Source organism: Anser brachyrhynchus (assembly GCF_964034855.1).
Source record: "Anser brachyrhynchus genome assembly, chromosome: 9".
Lineage (NCBI taxonomy): Eukaryota > Metazoa > Chordata > Aves > Anseriformes > Anatidae > Anser > Anser brachyrhynchus.
The window spans coordinates 24,761,740-24,786,816 of NC_137703.1; the positions used below are offsets into that span (position 1 = coordinate 24,761,740).

The following is a 25,077-nucleotide window of genomic DNA, read 5'->3' on the forward strand; positions in this document are numbered from 1 at the left end:
TTATATAATGTACCAAACTGCATAACTGGCAGCTATCACTTTCCACAGCAAGCCAAGCCCCGGCTTTATGTTCGTGTCGCCTCGCTTCCCTCAGGGAGCCCCGCCAAGTCCTCCGGGCGGACCCTGTGCGGGGCTCACCCGACCCCCAGCCGCCGTGGGGAGGACAGGTCGGGCTGCGAAGCCGCGGGGGGCGGCAGGAGGCGCCGGCGGCCGCCGCACGCCCGGCCGTGCTCCTCCCCGCCCGCTGCCCCTCAGAGCGGCCGAGCTGCCATTGGAGCCTGCGCAGTGCGGCGGGGAGCGGCCGCCGTGCCGTGCCCAGCCCAGCCCTGCCCAGCCGAGCCCTGCCCTCCCCGCCTGGCAGCGCTGCGCGCGGCCGCCCGGCTCCCCCCGGCGGCTCCCCCCGGCGGCTCCCCGCAGCGCCGCGGGTCCCGCAGCGCGGCGCCACCGCTCCGGTCGCGCTCTGATGGGCCTGGCGGGGCCGGCGCCATGGCCGCCCTGTACCACAGCGCGGACCCGTCCGTCTCGGCCTCGCCGAACAAGCTGCTGGCGCTAAAGGACGTGCGGCAGGTGAAGGAGGAGACCACCCTGGACGAGAAGCTCTTCCTCCTGGCCTGCGACAAAGGTACGGGCCGCGCCCTCGGGGAGCGGAGGTCGAGGCCTCTTGTTCCGAAGGCCCCAGCCCATCTCCGCGCTGCCGTCGCGGCCCCGGCGGTGCGGGGGGGAGCCCCGGGGGGGTGCCGGCCTCCCCTCAGCGCCCGGTCCCGCAGGCGGCCCGGTCCCGCAGGCGGCCCAGCCCCGCGGCCTCCCGCCGCCCCGCGTACTTGGGGCGCTGGGCCGGTCCCGTGTTTGTGAGGGAGTTCTTGTCACCCCAGAGGAGTTGCTAAAGCCTTTGCTGTCTTCACCGTTAAGGTTGATTTAGGATGGGCAGCTTATCTACATATCCCCAAGACGCACGAGACAAGGTTCCTATGAATCGCACCCGCAGAGATGGACGTGAAGAGATTTTCCTTTCTAAAACACCAGGCTTAGTAATTTTTAGTGTACTTTTTTTTTTTTTTTTACCTCGGGTAGAAAAACAGTCTTAAACTAATCTTAATGTTTTAAAAACACTGGGCTCAAAGACAAGCTTTTGATCGTGTGGTGAATGGTTATGTGTGCTTCGGGACGTAAGCCCAGTTCTCGAAGGAGATGTTTCTGTGCAGACCTGCCTGCTGGCCCTGTGTCTAGGTAAGTTACAGCTGGGGGAGCTGGTGCAGAGATGTCAGCCAGTGCGCTTCAGAACCTGGTTCTGGCCCTCCCTGGGGCTGGATGCCTTGCCTTTAGACAGCCCGCAGCCCTGCTGGTAGTGTAGTCTGTCCTGAAGAGCACAGCAAGCCACAGCCTTCTCTCAAAGCATAAACAGAGATTCAGGGAGCCAAAAGGATGCACAACAAAAGCAATATTTAACTGTAGTCTGTGGGGCAGTTGTTTTCCAGCCTGTACTCCTACAGGCTGTAGATGAACTGTCTGCAAGTATTCTGCAGTACGGTCTGTCTTTGTCATGGCCTTCTACGCTGCAGAATAATTCGTTACTCAAGACAAAAATGATTTAAAACTTCTGCGTTTGGCAGGAAGAAGCAATTAATACTGAATAGGGTAGGATTTGTACTAATATGTCTGCACTTAAGTCAAATAGGAAAGTCCAGCTTGTGTGCATGTTACAGTTAGTTTTACTTGCTCATCAAACCCGCTACCTTGAATTTTATGACATTGTACCACACCTGCTTTGATAATGTATGCATTAAAAATGGAATGAAATGGAGAAGACTAATGAGGCTTCTTTGAAGTAAGATGCAAATGTGTTCGTAGCACTGTAGAGAGGGCTCCTCTGATGCTATGGCTCCTCTGCACTGAGAAACCTCTGATGTAGTTGACATTTCCAGTCTTACAGGGTATGTCCGGAATGTTGCCCCAGTTTTGAGAAGTGTCCCTGCTTGTGTGTGTGTAAGACTGGAACTAAGGGGATGGATTAAAGTACATGTTGGTGCTGTCCTGAAAGATCTGCCAATATGTCTTTAGGTTCCTATCTGATGGGAGAATTCTTATCTATCTGGGCTTCTTAATTGCCTGATGTATCAATGTCTGTTGTCAGATGTTGTGGAATGTTGTCTTGTTTGATGGTAGCTGGTACTTACAATGTTCACATGCTTTTATTGCTTTATAATAAACAGAACACTAAGATATGCTCGTACGTTGGTGGTGCAGGTGACTACTACATGGTTAAGAAACTCTTAGAGGAAAACAGCTCGGGTGAAATGAACATAAACTGTGTGGATGTGCTTGGAAGAAATGCTGTTACCATAACCATTGAAAATGAAAATTTGGATATTCTACAGCTTCTTCTGGATTATGGCTGCCAGGTATGCAACACATAGATTATTGCAATTTTTAAGTGTAGTCATTAATCTGTTTATTCTATTTTATATAACTCTTTTTTGGTTGACACATCAGAATTTCTAAGAAAATGCTATCTGTCTTTATAGGCACTTCAATCCTTTTTTTCTAGTTAGCAATTGTGAAAATTGTTTTCTTCTCACTTATTTACTCTTCTAGTGGAATTTTATTAGCATGGCAAATATATACTAACATTTTCAATGATACTAACAATTCTAAATTTTATTCTAAATTCTATTCCTGTTTTAGATATGATGTATATGTTATATTCAAACAAAATAAATAGCGTACAGTCAGTGCATAACATTAAAATGTTTAGAATGTCAAGACTTCTTTGGCTCTGGAGTATAATAATTTTTAAAGTGGGAGCACAGTTAGATGAATGCAGATTCTCTTAGAGGATTTCAATTTAAGGCGGGCATTCATTCCTTTAGTGCTTTTCTGTAAAACCTGGTCTGTGCTGGATGGCAGAGGCAGCTTCATACTAACGGTGCTTGCTTGGCTATGCTATACTGCTATAAGCATGCTCTGCTACTGCTGGGAGAGTTTTAGCTATGATACTTTTAAGTACCTAAGACAGGGAAAGATATTCCTCTTTGTTAGGTTGTTTAATATTGGACAGGGAAAAAAAACAAGCAGCTTTCTTCTCCCTGGATCTCTATTTTAGTGGCAGTAATAAAAGGTGTGTCCTTCTCTTATTTTTAAACTAAACATTTGAATTTTCTAAAGTGAATTAAAAAGAACGCTGTCAGCTGTAGGGGAAAATGAAAACCTATGTAGCTTAACTTCAGAGGTGTTTCAGAAGTAGTTATGAGTCCAGGAAAAAATAACCTTGTATTCATAGCTTTACCACAGAACTAGGAAGGCAGGCCTGAAGTGTCTGATATATCTGAGCTGTGTTACACAGACACTTGGTTTTAACGTTTGTAGTGGACACTTCCACAGCCTTCTTAGTAACCTGTCCCTTAGAACCTGATTTTCTTGAGTCTCCTATATCACTGTTGATGTAATTTTTGCACCCGGTTCTTTTGCTGTTCATGCAATAAAACAAATTGTCAGTAGTACTATGCAGGCTCCTGGAATGACAGCGTAAATTTGTATCCTGATCCATGGTGATAGTGCAGAATATTTTATAGTACTTTTAAGAAAATAAAATTAATAAATTTTAATTTAATAAATTTTAAATTATTATTTAGTTTGGCTTTAAATTGACTCTTCATTCTGTTTAAGGTGCTGCTGTTTTTACATACAGCTTGTTTTCTTTCCTTAGTCATCAGATGCACTTTTGGTGGCTATTGACTCAGAAGTGGTGGGAGCTGTTGACATTCTGCTTAATCACCGGCCAAAAAGATCTTCCAGACCAACCATTGTAGTTGAGTGTTGTTATTCCTTGGATTTTGGTTGGGGAGTAGGGGGCTGTACATTCTGGGTAACTGTAGTATTTAAAGCAATGTCCTTAAATGAAATTCTGCATGTCATAAAGTCTTAGAATGTAGACATCAGAGATTATTTTTATGGAGTCTTTGGTATTGAAGTGTAGAATATGTTGTTTTGCTTTACTGCCTGTAAGAATCCAGTGGTTTTATGCATGGCAAATGCTAACAAATGCTTCAGGAGAAAAAAGTAGAGTGGTTATAAAATCTTTTGTTGTCAAGAGTTTGCAAGTTAATTAGCAGTCTTGACCAGTGTATTCATATATTGAGCTTCCTAGAGTTTTCAGGCAAATCTGTAAACGTCAAATCTTCACCTTGAAATTAATCATTTGAAACTTAGAAACTTACCCTGGTGATGCTTAAGTATGAAATAAGGAGAGGCAGATGAAAGGAGGGAAGGCATAATGCATTGAATAACACTGTGTGTTACAGTCAGGATATTTTTCCTGCACTTAGATAGTAAATATGTTTTTTTTCATCAAAATAGAGCAAAATACACTTCTTAATATCATATACGTGTATATTGGAGAAGGTAGGCACTGAATGTTAGGTTTTCTTTCTTAATAACCCAGAAACATCCCGTGTCTATTGTTCTTTTTCCAGTACTTATATGAGAAGTGTTTGAATGTTGTTACAATTTTTCCCTCATTTTCATGTTATGAAACTTTAAAAAATATTTTGAAGGAGGAATTCATTGGGAGCACTGTTGAACAGTCAAAAATAACTTGCGTGTAAACACTGTAATACAGCTGTATGTAATAAATTTAGATACTTCCTACATTTTATTCTAGAAACTAATGGAACGCATTCAGAACCCAGAGTACTCAACGACCATGGATGTGGCACCTGTCATTTTAGCTGCTCATCGTAATAACTATGAAATTCTCACCATGCTGTTAAAGCAAGATATATCGCTACCCAAACCTCACGCTGTAGGCTGTGAATGCACGCTCTGTACTGCAAAAAACAAAAAAGATAGTCTGCGACATTCCAGGTAAGACTTATCAATTATAGACAATAATGAAGGTATTGTCTTAATTTCCTTGTATCGCCTGGGTCTGATTCAGTGTATTTCCTTTTTCTCTTAAGGTGAGCTTTAGAAGTGGTTCCCTTCATTGTATTGTAGTGTCTGTTGTCATAGATGGTAGTTTTCGGGGTGGATTGTGCTTGAATTGGCTGGTATAAGGTGATGGCTTTCTTTCATTTTTGTCTTACATTCTTACTCATTGTACATATTAAGCTAAGTACCTTTTTTTTTTTTTTTAACTAGTTGTTTCATAAACGTTCTAGCTGTCAGTGGCTTGGGAGCTTAGGAACTGTGCAAATAAAATTTTTCTTAAGTTATTTAACAGTGCCTTTTTTTTTTTTTTTGTGAGCCAGAATGAGGAGGTGTATAAAACTTTATCCTGTTTCTATAAGTTCATATGTAGCATGGATAGATGATTGTAAGCTAAAGACATTTTTTTCCAGTATTCTTGAAAGTAGGAAGTTTGCTAGTAAAGGTGCAAATGGGGAAAGGGATTTACCAATCTTAACCATATATTTTATCTCGTTAACTTGATAATGTATTTGAAGGCTGAATGCAATTTAATTTATAAGAGTTTGGGGGAGAAAAAAATGACCAACCTCAAAGGTTATGAGTGAACTGCACTCAAAGTATACCATTAATTATTACATAATGACTTTGGTACATGTCTCAGTAACTAAAATAAAAGAAGAGAAATGAAAGGATGATTATGACTGCTATGCAGATACTACAAGCCACATTCTGGTACCTGTGATAGCAACATCCAGCTGATACCATCCTTAACTTCGATGTGAGAAAAGCTGTCAGTGTATCCCAAGCAAATAAACTTCGAGATGTTTGAGATATCCATCCTAGTTTCAAATACAAGTTAACAGATTTTTATTTCAGTCTTTGGGAGTTGCAAGTTCCGACAGGGTAAAACAGATGCTTTTCCTGAATTTTCTGTAATCCACGTAGCATTATGAACCCCTCTACAAATGACCTAGCAGTAATTGTGGTAGCAAATCGAGAGGGATATTCCGTAAAACACACAATAAGAAATTTAATGACTCTTTGCTCTTATGTTATTCAAACTTGAGTCAAGCAGAAGAATTATTTTTCTGGTCTCTTTGCTATTTTGTTGATTTTTATTTTTTTTATGTTTACAAGTTGCTTATGGTTGCTATTTAGCTGTATCCAGCAATCTGGAAAGAACCTGTTCTAGCTTAAGGAATTCCAGTCCTCTAAGAACTTTGGAATATCTTTTTTCTGTTTTCCTGTCTGGATAATGCTGATTTTTCAGCTGACAAGAAACATGAAAGAATGGAAAGGGGAATAATATTTCAAGAAACTGAATGTGGAGAATATTAGTGAGAACAGTAGAAAATGCAAGACTGTATGTATTTGTCTGTACCACATGTTCTTTATTCTGTAATTATTATTTCTTTGTGCCAGCCTTAGGAGAGGAAGAAAAAGTCTGCTTAATTTTTTCCTTAATATGGTTTGTGTTTTTCTTAAGCAACAAGTTTGGAAAGGCCAGTCAAAATGTATGTCGTCATACTTGGATGCTAATTATCTTGTCCTTGTTAAGGAGTTTGAAAAACTTACTGGGATATACCTAGTTGCTGAGTCAAAGCAGCTGAGTCTCCCAGCCCCTGAGAACTCCGGCTTTTCGTATGGCATCTGTGTTAGCTACAGTCTTAAAGGGGACATAGGCCTTTGATAGGGAGATTTTCTACAAATGGAGAAGAGTATGCACTGTGCTTTGTCTACTTGGTGAGTGCTGAAACTTGATTTACTTTCAGTTTTAAGCAAATGATAATTTAACCCTACTGAAACAGGAAAGTAGTGTCATGTCTTGGACTCTTTTGGTGTGGCATTATTTAGGAAGATGGTTGTGGGCGGTGGTTGACTCAGAGTTTTGAACAGCTTTAATTAGAATTGCAGACTGAATGGTGTCTTTTCGGTTACTAATCCTACTGGACCACCTTCGCAGCCAGAGGGAAATGGTGGTAAGCGATTTGGAGGATGAGGATTATGAAAAAGGTGTGACATAAACTGGAGCATTGAGTAGAAGAGGAGCTCCTGGAGTTGTTCATGGACTGGGGATGGCAATGGCTTCTTAGGGGCTGGGCATCCAGCTGGTTCTAGAGGCTCTTGGCCTGGGCTCCTGAGCACAGCTGAGGACTGAAATTAGTGGTCCGAGGGTCAGCACAGCCTCCCTCTTGGTCATTTGCAATATCCTTAATGAGGAGTCTGCATCAGAACTGTGTGTGAGCCTTGTGCACCTTAAGAGACAAATGTGGGCCATACCTCTAGTGGACTTTTCTTATTTTCAGAGTTCTAGATGCTTGAAGTTCTACCCCAAAAAGAGACTTTTATGTTTGTTTCATGCCAAACTAGTTTTTGAAATTTTGGCTCTAACTGGTATTACCAATTTTAAATACTGCTCTCATACCAGACTCAGGTATGTTGTGTGGTGTCGTCTAAGACTTTTAATATATTGCAGTTTAAAATGTGTTTTTATGAATGTACACTGAAAGTTGCTGGTAGCCAAAGTTCTGCAGAGGATTTTACAAAAAGACTGGGTGCTTACTTCGGGTGTTTGAGTTAGATGATATATCTCTGAGCACAGTATTATCAGGAGACATAACACTAATGCTTCAAAAATAATACCGTTGTGCAAAATAGAACTGGTAACCCATCTGAGTAAGTTTGTCTAAAATGTCCTGCTTCTGGAGTGGGGATAGAGTGCTCCCTAACTCACCTCTGTCATGGTCCACAGTTTTGACCACATGATTATTATAAAGGAATGAGGAACCCCAAACATTTCTGCATTCATGGAAATCCGGTTTGCTTTCCATAGAATTTGGAAAGCTGCTGGCACAAATCTGTTTCAAGTGAGGAATATTTTGAATCAAGGATGCAAGTTTCCTTCTCTTGTGGATATGAAGAAAGTGTACAGACTTTTTGTTTTGGCCTTACTTCATGGTCTACCTGGGATAATTTTACCTATCTGAAGCAGCTGAGATATTAGGGCTCTTTTGCTATCTCTCCCCCACTGTTTTTAATTTAGTTTGTTCAAATAGGGAAGTGAAGCATTAAAGGTAATCTTCTCCCGTATTTCCCCGTGAAGAACCTTAAGAACTATTACGTAACACTTAAAATGTCAATATTTTACCAATAGTATTACCTTAATTGACGGCTTTCTGCTGATGGTACTGGAAATAGCTGAAGTAGTGAGAAAAAGAAGAGGAAACTGGTTTGGCAGCTAATTTTTGATACTCAGAATGGTGAAGGTTCAAAGTATTTGAAGGACGGTGTTTTTCACGACATGCTACATTTAATTAAGGTTTCTGTCTTTAGGAAGGCCCATTGTTTTGTCTTGAAGCTGTTTTATGCAAACTCTTGAAATAGGTTCTGATCTGAACCTGTTAATCAAATGAAGCATCTTCATTTTGCTTGCTGTTCTTTTGTCACAGGTTTCGTCTTGACATTTACCGGTGTTTGGCCAGTCCTGCTTTAATAATGTTAACGGAGGAGGATCCAATTCTGCGAGCTTTTGAACTTAGTGCAGACTTGAAAGAATTAAGTCTTGTTGAGGTTGAATTCAGGTAGGAATTGGAAAACACCAACTTTAATACTTCTGTGAAATAATATATGTAGAAATATGTATGTTAGAAAATGCTTATTTGTATTTTTATTTTCTAATTGGAATGTTTAATCTGATAATTAGGTATAATTAAAAAGTTATATAAATTAAAATTTCTGTAAGGGGTAAAATCCTACCTTCCTACACAGCATATGAATTATACTTGATTATCTTGCTTAACAGTTGTACTGTTACATTTTTGTGATACAGCTTGGCACTGAAATGTACTGTGTGCCAGATGGGACAAGTAAATCACGTGATTTATTTTCTCGTGTTCATTATATTAATGGTCAGTGAATAGACCTCAATTTTCAGATGAGATGAATGAAGCAAATCCCAAAATAGCTTATCTTCCAAGTGGCAAGTCCAAATTATGAGTTAAAGGTATCGTATTTTGTGACTGCTACATTTTCTCATCTCCTGCAAATAATTCCAAGCCTTAACTGTTTATATGGAATTTAGGACAGAAATAAGAATTCTGTAAGTCTGTTTCACAACTTTTTTCTCCCTAGTGGAGTTGCAAACTACACTGAATTGTTATGTTATGTAGAAACCTACTCAGAGTTGTCTCGAGAATGCTTGGATCTTTAAATACGACTTTTTCATTTGCACAATATACAATCCCAACCAAAATGGATAGTTAATAAGCTAATGGAAACTCTTGTTTTCAGTGTAGTAGTATCTACTGTTTCTGTGTCTTTCAGAAATGATTATGAGGAGCTAGCTCAACAGTGCAAAACCTTTGCTAAAGACTTGCTCGCACAAGCACGGAATTCACGGGAGCTGGAAGTTATTCTGAATCATACATCTAGCGATGAACATGTAGACAAGCGAGGATTGTTGGAAGAGAGGATGAACTTAAGTCGCTTAAAACTGGCAATCAAGTATAACCAAAAAGAGGTTTGTCTTTGCTGTAATTTGATGGGCTTTCCATATCAGACTTTTTAGTGAGTCATTTAATTTGCTGATTAGAAATCAAAACGTGGTCTTAACCTGGAAACGATTAAAATTCTGGATGCATAATTCAGGCTTGGTTGCTGGCTTTAGAAAGAAACTGAAATAGTGAATGCTTATAATCATAATTGGTCCATAGCTCTTTTATTGTCCTTTGAGAGAATTATTTCAACTTAATATTTTTCCTATTTCCTGTACATTGGTGGTTTTTTATAGCTTGAAAATTAGTTTTAATAAAGTAAATTAGTATTAAGTATTAAGCAACCTGATATCCTGAGATTGATTTCTCATTGTTTTCTTTTTTTTCCAGTTTGTTGCTCAGTCTAACTGCCAGCAGTTTCTTAACACTGTGTGGTTTGGACAGATGGCAGGCTATCGACGCAAGCACACGTGCAAAAAAATTTTGACTGTTTTGATGGTTGGCATTTTCTGGCCAGTTCTGTCCCTGTGTTACTTATTAGCCCCTAAATCTCGAGTAGGTCGAATAATTCACACTCCTTTTATGAAGTTTATTATTCATGGAGCTTCATATTTCACATTTCTTTTATTACTTAATTTGTACTCCCTCGTCTATAATGAGAATAAGAAGAACACAATGGGGCCAGCCCTTGAGAGAATAGACTATCTTCTGATAATATGGCTAATTGGTAGGTATGATGTGAGTTGTATGACAATTGCTGGTACTGACTAAACAATAACTATTTGTACTACCTCTCAGAAATCATCATGTTACTCATTCCTGCAAAGAGCAAGCTTCTGTTGAGCATAGTGTTACAGGGGGGAAAAATGTGTTTTGAGGAGAGAATGTGATATGTTACTACAATTTCTAGTTATCACAGAAAGTGAAGTGTCAGGTACAGAATGCTGTAGGATCTAACAGGGGAGGAAGGTGAATTTTTTACCCATTCAGAAGAACGGGTAGCATTTGGAGTGATGCAAGTGAGATTCAGTTGTGCAGTAACGAATGTAAAAGCTGTCTAACTTCCTAGATTTGGAATGTTTTTAAGTTCTGATCTATAACAATAACAATGATGATAATAGCGCAGAGGAAAGCAAGTGTGTGTTCCTCAACTAATTTTCTTTGGTGCTAAGTTGAGGAATTAATTTAGTTCCGACATTACCTTAAGTTTTTCAAGATTTTTTTTTTGTGAACAGATAGTATTGTTTAGTATGTAGATGGTTTAATCACTGTGAGTCAAACATTTTGTGCTTCTTATCAGTAAACAATATAGCAAGTTTTTAATTTATTCCAGGGCTCTTTTCCAGTATTGTAACTTTACAATTCTGTTTGTCATTATCACCAGTTATCATAACTGTACCTGAAATGATGCATGTTAATTCTGGTTTATGCAGTAGAGGGAGCAGAGGTATAATTTTTATGTATTAGGTTCCTCCTGAACTTTTGTTTTGGTTGAAAAATCATTAAATCTTTTAATATGTTTTTTGGCTTGTTTTTTGTTTGTTTTTGTTTTTAAATTAAAATTTGATAAATAAAATCTTGGAAACTTACACTTTAATATGATGTAAGTAGATACATATCATTTGGTTGACTGGAATTTTAAAAAGCAGTGATAGAGTTGAGAACACAATCTTTTTCTAAACTATTTTTCTAAATAGTTGTGGGTTGTTTTCTTTGTTAATGACGATTACTGTAATTGTTTAGCTATATTAAAGCTGTTGAGTAGTTCATGCAGATTTTTGAAATCCCCAGTACCCCCACACAAACACATGTGGGTCTTAAAAGAAACTAGAAGGCTTCAAGTATAGAGCACAGGCAAGCATTACAGACTCCTCCTCTGTTTCGAGAATCTGTGTGATTTAGACATTCTGTTGATCCATCATATCTAATGTAGATGGAAGGTGCGTCATTAGGTGGTCTTGGAAATCTTAATGAAAGGCTATAGAGGCCTTGTTTTCTTTATGTAATATTTTAATGTGGACTTCAGGTAGGATTAAAATACTTCTAAATAATCAATGTCAAAATGATCGCAGCAGAATTTCTAATGCTTAGAGGTAGCAGCAAGTTTTGCGTTTTACTAGATTAACGTTCAAAAGCACAAATACAGTAAGTTTCCTTTCCACATAGTTGAACCTTAATCATAAAAGTTTATTCCCCAGCAAAATAAACCAACAGAACTCAAATTACTGTCTACATAAGTCTAAGATCTACTTTTCTGACTCCTTTTACCGATTCTTTAACAAATTCAGTGTGAGATACATGCTGAACCAGGAAGAAGGGAGATTTATGCAAGTCTTTCAACTAACTGTGCACAGCAGAGTTTTCGTATAATACCTTTCAACGTTTGCTGTAAATTTGTTTTGCTGTAAATGTGACTGAACAAATACTCATACATAAGTCTTTTTTTTTTTTTAATTTACTTGATCTTGCTGGGCCAAAGTTTTAGAGTCTAAATTGCAAAGTCGTAAAAGCTGAACTAATTCTAACAGTTTTTAACTACTAGTAATATATATGCTGCTTTTCTTCTTGGCCTAAATATAGAGGCATGCATCTGAAGTACTCACAAAACCATAAATAAATGATTATTCATAAAAATCAAAGGTGCCATTATATTTCACCTAACAGTCCTCTAAAGTTTTATAAAAACATCATCCTGTAACAGACCTTCAGTTAGTAAAATTCTCAGCAATCATATCTTTCTGTACAGCCAGACATGGTTAGCAGTGGTAAAATTCAGTTTGCTATCAAGATCCTGAACATTTGTATATCTGTCACCCTAACTTAAACTTTTCATTTTTTGCAGTCTCAAGCTGTGGTTTATTTTCTCTGGTTGTTACATAATATCAGTAAGGGCAGGAAATGTTTCTACTGACAGTCTGGATCTTCTTAGTAACAGTTACTGAGCTGACTGTTGTAAAGAACATTTTATAATACATACACACAAAACCATGTGATGCTTTAGGTAGTAATGTAATGGTATATAATGCTTTTGGAAACAGCTGAATACTTTTCCTGTAGAAAAAAAAATGTGTTCTGGACTTCTGCCTTTACTGAAATTGACCCTTTACTGCATGCTTTTTCTCGTGTTCATTTCCTCTCATGCCATTTTTATCAGAGAACGTATTTCCTAGTTTGTAAAGTAGGCTTAAGAATGCAAATATTTTGTTGCCTTTTGAGTAGTGCTTAATGTGATTTTTTGATTTCTTTCTATTTGCTAACATTTCATTTACCATCAAAGCCAGTCAAAAGTGCTTTACTTGTAATAGAAAAACTATTCAGTGAAATAGTTTGACTTCTAAGCCTTTTTTTTTCCCCTCTCTTCCCCCTGCAGGAATGGTGTGGTCAGATGTTAAAAGACTCTGGTATGACGGTTTAGAAGACTTTTTAGAAGAGTCCCGTAATCAGCTTAGTTTTGTCATGAATTCCCTGTATTTGGCAACTTTTGCTCTGAAAGTAGTTGCCCATAACAAGGTGAGCATCCATCTTCATAGATCTGAAGCTCCTGTGGGCAAATATAGAAGCTCGCTTCTTTCAACAGAAAATAGAGCTCACATTTGAGATAGAGACAATACTAAAAAGAATTAAAAGTTAATTTTGATACTTATATGTTTGACTCTGATAGGAATTGTATGCATTTGATGAGCTAACAATGGTTTGTTTCTATAAGATCTCTGGTCTTGGGTCTGGCTGCATTTCCAACTTGAAAGAGAAGTTGATTAGGGAGTTAGAAAATGTCAGACATGTAGACGAGTTGAAAAGGGAGTTAGAAAATGCATCAAGACAGCTCCAAGTAGTCAGGGACCCCAAACAGGGTTAGAGTCCCCTTCCTTTGAACTGACTAGTCTTGCAAATGGCTCAATTCTCATTTGGGGAAATCTCCCCATGTAGCTCCTCCAGTATGGCGTTTGAGTTAGCGTGATTCCTTAGGTCAGTACTGTGCAGAAAAGCTAGCGGTAACCTCTGTGTTTAGATTGCCTAGCATTTTTTTCTTACAGAAGGGTTTGTTTGGTTGGTTTTGGTGACATATGCTCAAACATTATAGGTGGTTGGTTTTGTTATTTTTGTGGTTGTTTGATTGTTTTTTGTTGTTATTGTTGTTGTTTTTTGTTTGTTTGTTTGTTTTTGTAGTAGTAGGGACAAAAGCCCCAAGGCTGTAGAAGAGCCTGTCTTTTCTCTGTGAAAAACCATCTGGTTTGATTGTTTGATTGAAGATGCAAATTTTGAATATGATCATTTCCATTCTGCTGCATGTGTTGTTAGCTGCACAGCATATGGCAAGCTGCCAGACCAATTGAATATGAATATTTTAGCAAAATCCAAGCCAGTGCAGTAGCACCATTATTTTGTATTGCATACTGTGAGTTGACAGGTGTTCTGGCAGTTGGTAAGAACTGGAGTAGTTTATTTCCCTTGCAACCTGATTTTTGGCTCATTTCCTCTGTCCTTATATAAGTGATTCAGGGGCTGGTAATCATTTGGAAAAGAAAGCTTTGTTTCTTTTTTTTTAAAAAAAAAAAAAAAGGAACAAAGAATGCCGTGTTGGGCTGTCTTCTGAACCATTTGCTTTGGAATCAATGCATGTATGTAGGAGTATAGCAGTTCCTTTGCTGAAATTAGAGCCCTTTGTTGCTAATTTAAGTTGTAACCTTTTTGAAGATGCAGGACTCCTGTCCGATGTAAGAAGCACATGATGACTTTTTTGCAAAATGTATTGTGTATGAATTATTTAGCAAACCAAATAAAAATGCCTGTTTCACATCTTAGCACCATATTATAGACACTGACGCTGTAAGAAATGAAGAGGCTTTGGAGCAGAAGGATTTATACACATGCAATTGCAATGCATAAAAATATCTTTATCTTTGTTTCTTGTCTTTGTGCAGCATACTTTCAGGCAAGTCATTTAAAGCAGCCTTCTGTTCCTTAGCTTTAAGTGTCCCTTTTAAGACAGTAGAAGCTGATAATATAAATGCTGAATGTTTCCAGTCAAGCTAAAAGTTAGGGATCTGTGGGTATTCCATAATTAGTTGAGTAGTACCTAGTAGATATACTTCACAGGTGTATTTATACCAACAGTTTATTTATGTCTTCCATTTTCTGTAGTCTTTCATAAAATCCCTTCAGGGAACCCCATGTCCTAAGTCTTTCTAAATCTTTCTAAAACTGGTTAAGACATAAGCTAGTAAGTGTGATTTTTTTTTTTTTTTCCCAGGAGGGTTTTAATATCGTTTTTTAACTGGGGACTGCTGTGCTAGTCACCGCACATGTTTATAATAGCACACAAGTCCCTGTTTCCACCAACCATGCAAAACAGAGTGGAAAGGGAAGCAGAACAGAGGAATAAGTATTTGCTTAGCATTACACAAGTGAGGAGCTGAATTTACATTCCCCGTCTCCTAGCTCCCTCTGGGATGGCTTTTTAAATGCCGTTGTCTAAAAGGAATGAGATATCTGAAAGTGGTGCTCCATCTGTGAATCATATATGTTCATTTATTTTATGCTATTACCTGTTTTGGAGGTAAAAACAGAGTGGTGCATGGGTGCATTTCTGTATTTATAATGTAAATGACGTGAGTTTGTTCTTTTTACATTGCAGTTTCATGATTATGCTGAAAGAAAGGATTGGGATGCATTCCATCCTACATTAGTGGCAGAAGGTCTTTTTGCTTTTGCTAATGTTCTAAGTTACCTACGCCTGTTCTTCATGTACACAACCAGCTCTATTCTGGGACCACTCCAGGTGAATATCATTACTGCTTGAGAAAATATTGTGTGATCTTAATCTTTTCTATTTTTTTTATTTTCCCCTCTAAGATGTACTGGTTTGGATGGGAAGAGGTAAGAGAAGGGAAGACAGTGAAGTTCACTTTATAATTATTTTTTAATAATAATTGTACATATACTGTCTTTTTGTTCTCAGTTTTTGTTAGCTTAACATATTGCGTGTTTGAAGTTTGAAAACTGCAAGGTTAGGCTTTTCCTGTAAAGTTCTGTGCAAATGGTAGCCCTAACATCTTATCAGTAAAAGATAAATGAGATGTGTAGCACTAAGGAATAATCAAAAGCCTTTCTGTTTTTTGATGATCTCACTGAAGTTGAGTGTAAATGAGCACATTACTTTGGTTTAAAAAAAACAACAAAAAAAACAAGACTATTGAAATAATTATCATCTACTTCTAGCCAGTTAAAAGAAAGAAAAACAGGTTTCTTACTTCTTTCTTTGAATTTGCTTGAGCTTTCCCATGCATAATAATCACATTTTACGTACATAATACATTTAATTCAGTGATCTGGAGGGGTTGGGAGCACTCACAGTCACCTGTGATGGTGGAACACTACAGACCACAGCAGTTTGTAAGTTAAATGTGGGGTGTTTTTTTCTTTGCTTGAAGTTTGGTTTTAACACTTTTTTTGTGGAAAGCATTTGCTTTTCTTGTCCTGACTTGAGAACAGACATAGAATTTTCAACTGAGTTTATGCCATGCAGTATTTTTTTTGTTGTTGTTATGTTTCTTCTTTTAAGCACAGATACAATCATGTTAGTAGGTTCTTGGTTCTATTCATTGTGATTAAAATTCAGATAAAATGAATGGACTCGAGGGACGAATTTGGCACTTCACAGAATGTCTAACATGTTGTGGGTAGGAAAGAGGACCTGGGCCATTACTAAGTCACCACACTTAGGATTCAGTTACCTTATTTGCTCCTTTTTAGATTAAAAGGAGGAATGCAACTTTCTTCAAAAAAATTCTGAGAACAGAAGTCAATTCTTAGTCCACTGATACATATCGTCTATGGCAACGTTTTTTTTCTGGTCTGCTGTTTTTCTGTTTAGCTTGAGTCCTCAGTGCTGACTGGTTTTGATATTTTGCCAGGCTAAAGCCCTCACAAATTGAAGTACCTGTATTGCTAAAGACCTAACTTACTGAAAAAAAAACTTTGTGTAGATGTACTTCTAGTTTCTTTGGCCAAATCAAGATTCCTGGGAGATTTCTGATAACAAATCAGATCACTTCTTTCTTCTACTGATGTGGTTTTGTTTTTCTGATAGTGAATGGATTTAGTTAATAAAGCTGATTGTCAACATCAATGTTGTGTTTGTAAGTGTTGAGTGAAAAGTTGCTTGGAATAAATAGAGTAGTCATTTAGTGATTATACTGATGGAATTTGTCTGAAATCAACGCTTTATCTTCTCTCCTAATGAACAGAACTAATTTTAAGAGCTTATGGCAAGTGAGGATGATCTGAAGGGATTCTGCAAGAAACATTATCATTACTATAAAGCCAGGATAAATGTTTTAGAGTAGCATTTTTTTTAAAAACTCTTGCTTTGCATCAAGAGCTGCACCAGTGGAGGCTCTATAGTAAATAATTTTGGCTCACATCACTAGGTCTTGTATCAAGGCTTCAGGATCTGGCTGAAAGCCTCCACTTAAAGGTTCAATTCCTTTGTTTTTAATGATTTGGAGTACTTAATCTTGCTATGCAAATAATTATCTTTTAGAATATTTTAGTTAAATAATCATTTGAAAAGAAAAAATAATTGCTTCTTCAATTGCTGTTCATAAAATCGTCAGTAAATGGGCTTTAAAAAGAATGTCCATAGCTCGTGTAACCAATTTAATAATGCTGAAAGATGTTTTCTTTTTATTTTCCTTGTCCTTTTCTCTAGCTAAGTCGCTGTTAATTATTTTCATATTTTTTATTTATATTTTTGAATGGAAATGTACCTGCATACTTTTAAAAAAAAAAAATTAAGTCTTGATCTTGCAGTAAGCATTAGGCTGTTGTACAAATTGATTGAACATTGAAGTCTCTCCGCATTTTCAAGAGGTTCACTGTTTAATGTGCACATTTATTTATGTACTAGATCTTTCACAGTTTTTTTTATTAGGAGCCTATGTTATGAAATTTTCCAAGTAAATAAAAACAGTCAACAGTCACTCCATTCAGTGGCACACTGAAGGTTATGTTATTCCTGTTGGCCAGGACAGCTTGTGCAACAACTCTTACAGTATTTTCTGAAAGTAGGTCACAAAGTTCAAATGGTGGTAATCAAATACTGCACGGTAACCCCACGGGGGGGGGGAAAGGCAGCTACTGTGCTCTCTTAGCTGCTAGAGTTATTTTTAAGCATTCAGTTACTTTACTTACTGTCTAATAAAACTTGAGCTAATGCAAGTTTATAACTTCACTCTGTGGTGGTTTTCTGTTGTTTGGTTTTTGTTTAAATTTTGGGTAGCTTGCACTTCTTGTACGTTCTTGCTTCAGCTTTCAGCTGCTTTGCCTCTTTTGTATTGGACCGTGAGTCAGTTAAAAGTATTTTTTTCTGTTTATGGAAAGCATAAATATGATAAAATAGTATGATGGGGATTGATTCATCCTCTGACCAAATAATTACTTATATATTATAATTACTGCATAGCTGTGTCTTGTTGCATGTAATCTTTAAGTCTCTGTGGCAAACTGCAGAGAATCGTAGAGAATGTGCTGTGCTACAGGGGTACTCGGTGAGTCTCCTGCGGCATGGGAGGGAGCAGGAGCTGGCAATTCAGGTCTCAGTAAACTTGTACTTAAAAAACCTGACCACTGATACTGTTCTGGACTGTGACTTGGTACAGATTGTGATTCATATTGTATTAGGATATGCAGGATTTTAGTAGTTTATATATAGGAATAGATTTATCCAACCCCATTTTGTTTATTTGCATTCTTTATAATAGTGAATCGGTCACTGAAGAAGCTTGTAGGAAGAATAATTTAAATGCTCTCAACAGTTTATTCTGTCTGTATAAAAAAAGTGTTTTTTTTTTTTTTTAAAGTCAAGGTCTTTCTTAGGAAAGGCCTTTTCATAGGAAAAATTCCAAAGTTAACTTTTTTTGCGAACTTATTTATAGGATATTTTGAAATGGAAGCTAATGATTTGAATTTAGTGTCCAATCTTGTGTACTTCACAGCAATCGTTTTTTATGTGCTTATACACCTACACATTGTGTATATTTAAAATCTTACATAAAGCATACAGTGAAGTAATTCTGTGTTCTGCAGATGGTCTTTGGTATGTTATTTTTGAGTAGTGGTCGTCAATTACAATTCCAAATGGTTTGATGGAAACAAAAGTTCAGTTCTTCATTAAGTGTTTTCTTAACTTCAGTAACTTCCTTGTGGCTTTTTATTTTATTTTCTGTTATGATAGTTGTGTTCAAATCCATCTCATTTATTGCTTTTATCTTTTGATTTATGAGCACTTGATTATCAGTAGCATTATGAATACAGCATAAGATGTATATATTATTGAAAGGTAAGAACATATCACATAAATTTTCTTGTGAATGAAATTGTCACTGAAAAATGGCACAAAGATAACTCCCAGTTTTGTGATCTCTTTAACTCAAAAATATAAGGTGCTAGAATATAAATAGATTTTTTTAATTGATTAGAGTGTGAAAGAAAGAACACAAATAATTACACATTTTACTAAAACAGGGAATAAATCTATTTTACAGATTTCAATGGGACAGATGCTGCAAGATTTTGGAAAATTTCTAGGCATGTTTCTTCTTGTCCTGTTCTCATTCACAATTGGATTGACACAGCTTTATGATAAAGGATTTACTGTAAATGAAGAAGAACGGGACTGTGCAGGGATTTTCTGTGAGAAACAGAGCAATGACACATTCCATTCGTGAGTTGACATGTCTGAAATATATCTGTATTCTGGGCCTTAATTCCTACTAATTAAAACTGGAATTTTTTCACTGAACTTGAATTTTACATCAACTGAACTCACATGATTTTTGCCTTACCTAACCATTTTTTGTTTATTTTTGCAGGTTTATTGGCACCTGTTTTGCTCTGTTCTGGTATATCTTCTCGCTGGCACATGTAGCGATCTTTGTCACGCGCTTTAGCTATGGGGAAGAATTACAGTCGTTTGTGGGGGCTGTTATTGTTGGTACCTACAACGTGGTGGTTGTGATAGTATTAACTAAACTCCTTGTGGCAATGCTTCATAAAAGTTTTCAGCTGATAGCAGTAAGTAGTTTCTGATTAATTATCAAAAATTGCTAGCCACATCTTGGATTTTATACAAATCTCTTGCTACAGTGTGCAGACTAATCTGCAAACTTCCATGAATGAGCTGTAAACTCACAAGTGACATCTTTCCTTCAAAAATGAAGTTTTTATTTGCTTTGATCCAAATAAAGTAGAGAATCTGTATGTTCACATAGAATAATCAAAGCTTTGGCGCTCTGGGAATTGAAGACTTTCAATTGCTCAGATTCAGATTCATTGCTGTTCAAGTCAAGATTCTATTCTTCTTTAGGTGTGGTACTTCTGATTTTGGTCATTTAATGTGGAGTTTAATAGCTGAATTTTCTATTTAATCCAGAGTATATGGTGAATTTAATAGATATACTTCCTATTTTGATTTTTTATTATTAGTGTAGCAGGGTGTATATTAAAATGCTGTATAATAAAAATCAAATAGTGGTCAGTTATTAATATAATTGAAAATAAAACTTAATAGATTTTAATTTTTTTTTTTTGCTTCTGATCTCTGTTAATGTTTCTGATGCTTTAGAATCATGAAGATAAGGAATGGAAATTTGCTCGTGCCAAGCTTTGGCTTAGCTACTTCGATGACAAATGCACACTACCTCCACCTTTCAATGTTATTCCATCTCCCAAGACTATCTGTTATCTCTTCAACAGTCTCAGTAAATGGATCTGTTCTCACACATCAAGTGGCAAAGTGAAACGTCAGAATAGCCTTAAGGTAAGAAATGATTGGGAGAATTGTAGGCTCTGAAGCTGGAAAGATGCTGCTTATTAAAATGAATCAGCAGATTGCTGTATGAAGCTGCCTGTCACATGGTGAGTGCTACTGAGATCATTAGGAATTACAGGATAATGTGCGTTGCATCCAAAATATAAACAAATACATTTTAGCTATTTCTACTTAAGTAAGATTCTGTTAACTTACAGTTTGGGGATTTTCAACCCCCATCCTTTTTCCAACCCCCACAATTGCCCCAGCAGTAGTCTAGAAATCTGCTTTGATTGAAAACTTAGAGTAACCACAAGGAAGTATGTGCTAATCTCAAAAATGGTGAGGTATGCTTGCAGGACGGTGAGGTATGCTTGCAAAATGGTGAGCATGCTTGCAGGAAAGTAATTTGCTTGTAATTTACTAAAGAAGTGTCAAAATATTTTTACTGTACCCTGTAATTTTGCATCTTCTTGCTGTTAAAAAAATATAAAATAAATAAAAAAATAAACTAAATTCAAAGACTTGACAGAATGTCAACAGAGAAGCACTAGGGATTATGGAACTCACAATTGCTCATAGGACAATTACCAAGCCAGGTAGGTTAAAAATTTTGTTTTGCTGGAACAGCAGTTTATCATTTAATTTAAATTTTGCTAAGAGTTTACATGTATTGTACATTTGTGCACATCAGGGTGTGTATATAGAAACACTTCCTTATTTTGTTCTATTCTTTCTCTGTTTGTATATAGGCTTTAGGGCTCAAAAATTACTTTTGCTTAAGTAAATGTGTAATATTTGTTCAAAGGAATGGAGAAATCTGAAGCAGAAGAGAGATGAGAATTATCAAAAGGTGATGTGCTGCTTAGTCCACCGTTACTTGACATCCATGAGACAGAAGATGCAAAGCACAGATCAGGCAACCGTGGAAAACCTAAATGAACTGCGGCAAGACTTATCAAAATTCCGAAATGAAATGAGAGACCTACTTGGCTTTCGAACTTCTAAATATGCGATGTTTTATCCAAGAAATTAAGGCCTAACAAATGAGAAGTGTCCATCTTCAGATACCTTTAGGTGAAAGTGTTGATCTAATTCTGTTGCAAGACTAAATATAGAAGGAGATTATTGCACAACAATACCTTTGAAAATGTTTGCATGAGTTTCAGCTAGATGAGGAAGTGGTGGAATTAAATGCAAAAATAGTTACAGTAATTTTCTTACGCTCTTAATCGTAGTGTGTATATACAATGTATATAGGATTTTTTTTAAATGTTCCTCAGACTGTGGCTGTCAGGTGTCAGAGCTTCATAATTAGCACAATATGTTTATTTCTTCTATTTTTGCTGTTCCTTTTTGATACTTGTTTTTTCAAGTTGTGCGAGAAGGCTTTTTAAAACAAAAATCCAGACTATGTTTATTTTTAATAGAAAAGTTGGATATAGAATAATAGAAAATTTCCAACACAGTTGGAAATAATGTTTGACTGTAGGTTACAGTGCATGTGAAGACTGTGTGGCTCTGAAAGAGGCAGTTCTAGTGCCAAGTTTTGTAAACTATTCTGACTGTGTACTGACATTTCTAGAACACAGAAAATGAAATCAAGACTCTTCCCTTTCATGGGAACATTGAAATTTTGGGCTCAAAACAGACCAAATGTTTCTAGGACATTTATGGTTTTACGTAAGACAATCAATTCCTGCTTGGATTTTTCAGCAGTGCCTCATAAGTATGTTTTACTATGTATATTAAAATCAGCAACAGGATTTTAAAAGTAACCTATGAAACTTCAATGTCTACTATTTGGGGGTTTTAAAGTCTGATTATTTGAGTTATTAAATACAGTGATTTAATAAAATTGAGGTGGAGCGTGAGTGCTATTGTTTGCAATGCTGAACAGTTCCTCTGAAACACTACACTTCTTTCTGTGAGAACATGCATTGTATGGGATAGATGTAGCATGGAAGGGTCTGCCTTAGAGAGATTTTACCCTATTTTAAACTTGTTTTTCCTTCTTTTAACCGCAGTTGTTGCGAAGTTGAAACTTACTTTGTGTGTCTGTCAGGAGTATTCTCTTGTGAACACGTGCTTTGACTTAGCTTACAATGGACTGTAAGGGCTTTGTGGATTTTCTGTGCTAGAGAGTCCTATACGATTTCTATGCTTATTAAAATTCAAGTTGACAAATTGTAATTGAGAAATGTGAGAAGCCTGTATTTTTGATTCTGAAATAAGTATATTTATGACAGTTAAAGGATTGATTGAGAATTTTACTGTTATGATGGTGCTCTTCTAAATGGTCTTACGTCCAGAAGGCGCAGGTAGCCATAATGGTCTTTGACTACAGTTGATTTTCGGAGGCTGATAGAGGGTGAAGGCTTACATAAATGTTTACTTTTCTTGAAGGAATTCTTATAAAACTTTTTCTCGTAAAGGTATTATATTTTCTGTACTATGAAATTATCCATATCTGAACTAGGGTTTAATATTATGCTTCAAGTCTTACGGTATAGAGGCATTCTGAACAGTCTCTTTTCATGTGAATGAGAAGCTAATCTCTTGTTTTCAAAGCAGAGAGGATCACTGAATTTTGTATTTGGATGGGGATCTCATGTTTGAATAATACACCAACATAAAAACTGCTGTATGTTATGTATATCTGAGAGAGAAAGCCAACAAATAAAAGCTCTTTGAAAAATGTATTAATATTGGTCATATTTGAAACACGCTATTTTAGGTAACGTATTGAAAGTAATTGCTTTGTCATGTTAAGATAGGAATTCTAAGGAATATAGCTGCTATTAATGTTATTTGTTTTTCCTTTTAGAACTGTCCTTCTAACTTTAAGTTCATTTACCTGGTTTCCTGCTGTGACATGAAGCAACATCTGAGCTAGTTCTGAACAAGCTAGATTGGATCCTAGATGCAGTGTTAGCTGCTTGGCACTCAGTTCATGACGATTAGTTCTTCTTAGAAGCCGGGTATGTTTATCGATACACTGCGTTGTGCTAATGCAGCTATTTCTAACCACTTCTGTAATGTGAAGCAGTCACTCAAACCTCACAGAATTCAAGGCACCTCTTTGAGGTTTGGATTGAACCTGTGGGTTCCAGATTTTTTACTTGCCCCTGAAACGCATACATATAAAGAGATAGATATCTTAAGTTGTTGTTGTTTGTTTTTTTCTTGCAGTACATTAGGTGTATGTACACTTTTCATCTGTGCCTTGTTTGAAAGCTGTTGCAGGCTTCCTAACTTCTTGGATACTAATCAGTATGGATTGGTTCATACAATATAGCCCATTTTCTACTATTCTTCAGATTTTCCTAGTTCAAGTGTATCAAACATTTTTTTCTAATTTGGCAGTTTAATAGTGGCCATTCCAGAATGTCAGGGATCTGAGATGCCCCATAGAACACTCATAGAACAGTTATGGACATGCACAGAGACAAAATTTTATGTCTGTGATACTTAAGTGCCAAAAGTTAAGCAGCAACAAAATGAGGCAAAAAAAAATGCCCCAAACAGTATTCTAGGTCTTGATTTAATCAATTTTAGTTCCTTAAGATATTTAACTGTAAATACTTGCTATGATTTCATCAAACTGTTCATTTGTTCTTGGGGACAAATATGTCAGATGGTTAGCCATGGATGGACGAAATGTCTTTCTGAGTCTACTGAAAAATGTTAATTTCTCTTTTGTGTTAATGTCAATTTAATCAAGGTAACGGTAGTTCTAAGATAAATTTGATCTTTCTTTAATATCTTGTATATGAAAACTTCATGCTGCTTCTGTTTACAGCAGAAAGGTCAAAAACATTCACTATGGAAAGTCATCCTACTTTATTCTCTTGGTAAAATAGTTTTGTTTTTTTTTAATCATTATTTCTGTTGGAGTGGTTTCAAAAATTATATCACTTTTAATGTGATAATTGTGTTACATAATTTTTACATGTTTGCAGGTTGGATTTCATATGCTTGAATTTTACATTCACTACATCTGCTTTCAAAACCCTGTTTCTTTTTGGAAGGTTGTTACCTCTGTTTTGCGTCTGATTCTCACATGAGAAAACTGGCACTGTGTTTCTTGAAGCACCAGCTCCTGTTTCCTGTTGCAAGGCTACTGCTTTCAGCACTTTGATTCCCGTAAGGGGCCAGTCAGGCTTGACTCTTCCACAATGGAGAGTGTAGTGGGAGGAATCCATTTAGATTCCATATGCAGTGAGCACAGATATAAAAGGCTGTATTCAAGTGGTTTTCATATATCCCTTCTACTGCAACACATTTGCCAGTCCTCAGAAGTATGTTACATTAATTTACATTTAAAATGTTAAGTAGAATTCAGATTTATTTTCTTTTATGCATGAAAAGCAATTTGCTTTTTTGAGAAACAGTAAAAAAGAGGTGTTCAGACTGGAAAACAAGCTGATTTAAGGAGAGTGTTGAGAAGAGCAGGCAGGCAGGAGCTTTTCCTACCTGCCGTTGGGGGGAGAAGGAGCAGGCTACTAGACTCTTCTTGCTGCACTGAAAAAAGTTACATGACAGATGGTCTTGTTGTCATAAATGAAAATAGGTTATTGTAGTCAAACACAGTTCTGAGCATGATTTCCGCAGTGCTTCACCCCAGACTGCTGCTGGGAAGTGCAGAAAAAACAATGTGTAAAACCCCTTAATCTGCACAGAAACTGATACTGAAAACCAAGGCATAAAACTGCAATTTTAAAACTGTGAAATTACATCTGGTTTGTAAATAAACATTGCTGTCATTTACACTGTTTGGTTCAGTCAGTAAGGCAAAAGCTTAGCAATCCACAGAACGTGTTTACAGCCCTGAGCTGTTTGACATGAGCTGCCAGCACAGCATTTTAT

The 25,077-nt window shown here is 37.0% G+C and overlaps 1 protein-coding gene across 3 annotated transcripts; it reads left to right on the plus strand.

The window, feature by feature from the left end:
* The first annotated feature begins 287 nt into the window (after nt 1-287).
* TRPC1 (transient receptor potential cation channel subfamily C member 1) lies at nt 288-22,910 on the plus strand. 3 transcript variants are annotated; one of them, XM_080605289.1, is made up of 13 exons: nt 288-622; nt 2,245-2,399; nt 3,704-3,805; nt 4,658-4,860; nt 8,355-8,486; nt 9,229-9,424; nt 9,789-10,125; nt 12,769-12,908; nt 15,034-15,177; nt 18,944-19,122; nt 19,271-19,472; nt 20,023-20,217; nt 21,017-22,910. In XM_080605289.1, the coding sequence occupies exons 1-13, from the start codon at nt 487-489 to the stop codon at nt 21,242-21,244; spliced, it is 2,349 nt and encodes a 782-aa protein (XP_080461415.1). In that variant the 5' UTR covers nt 288-486; the 3' UTR covers nt 21,245-22,910. The 3 variants fall into 3 exon arrangements, with proteins under 3 accessions (XP_080461415.1, XP_080461416.1, XP_080461417.1); XM_080605291.1 differs by having other exon boundaries at nt 483-622; nt 2,211-2,399; XM_080605290.1 differs by lacking the exon at nt 3,704-3,805 and having other exon boundaries at nt 290-622.
* The last annotated feature ends 2,167 nt before the right edge of the window (nt 22,911-25,077 follow it).

Excerpts from the sequence above, each read along its gene's own strand:
- TRPC1 (XM_080605289.1), top strand. The coding sequence starts at position 487 with ATGGCCGCCCTGTACCACAGCGCGGACCCGTCCGTCTCGGCCTCGCCG. Across the intron at positions 19,123-19,270 it reads AGCAATGACACATTCCATTC|GTTTATTGGCACCTGTTTTG; the intron begins GTGAGTTGACAT and ends TTATTTTTGCAG. Across the intron at positions 20,218-21,016 it reads AACGTCAGAATAGCCTTAAG|GAATGGAGAAATCTGAAGCA; the intron begins GTAAGAAATGAT and ends ATTTGTTCAAAG.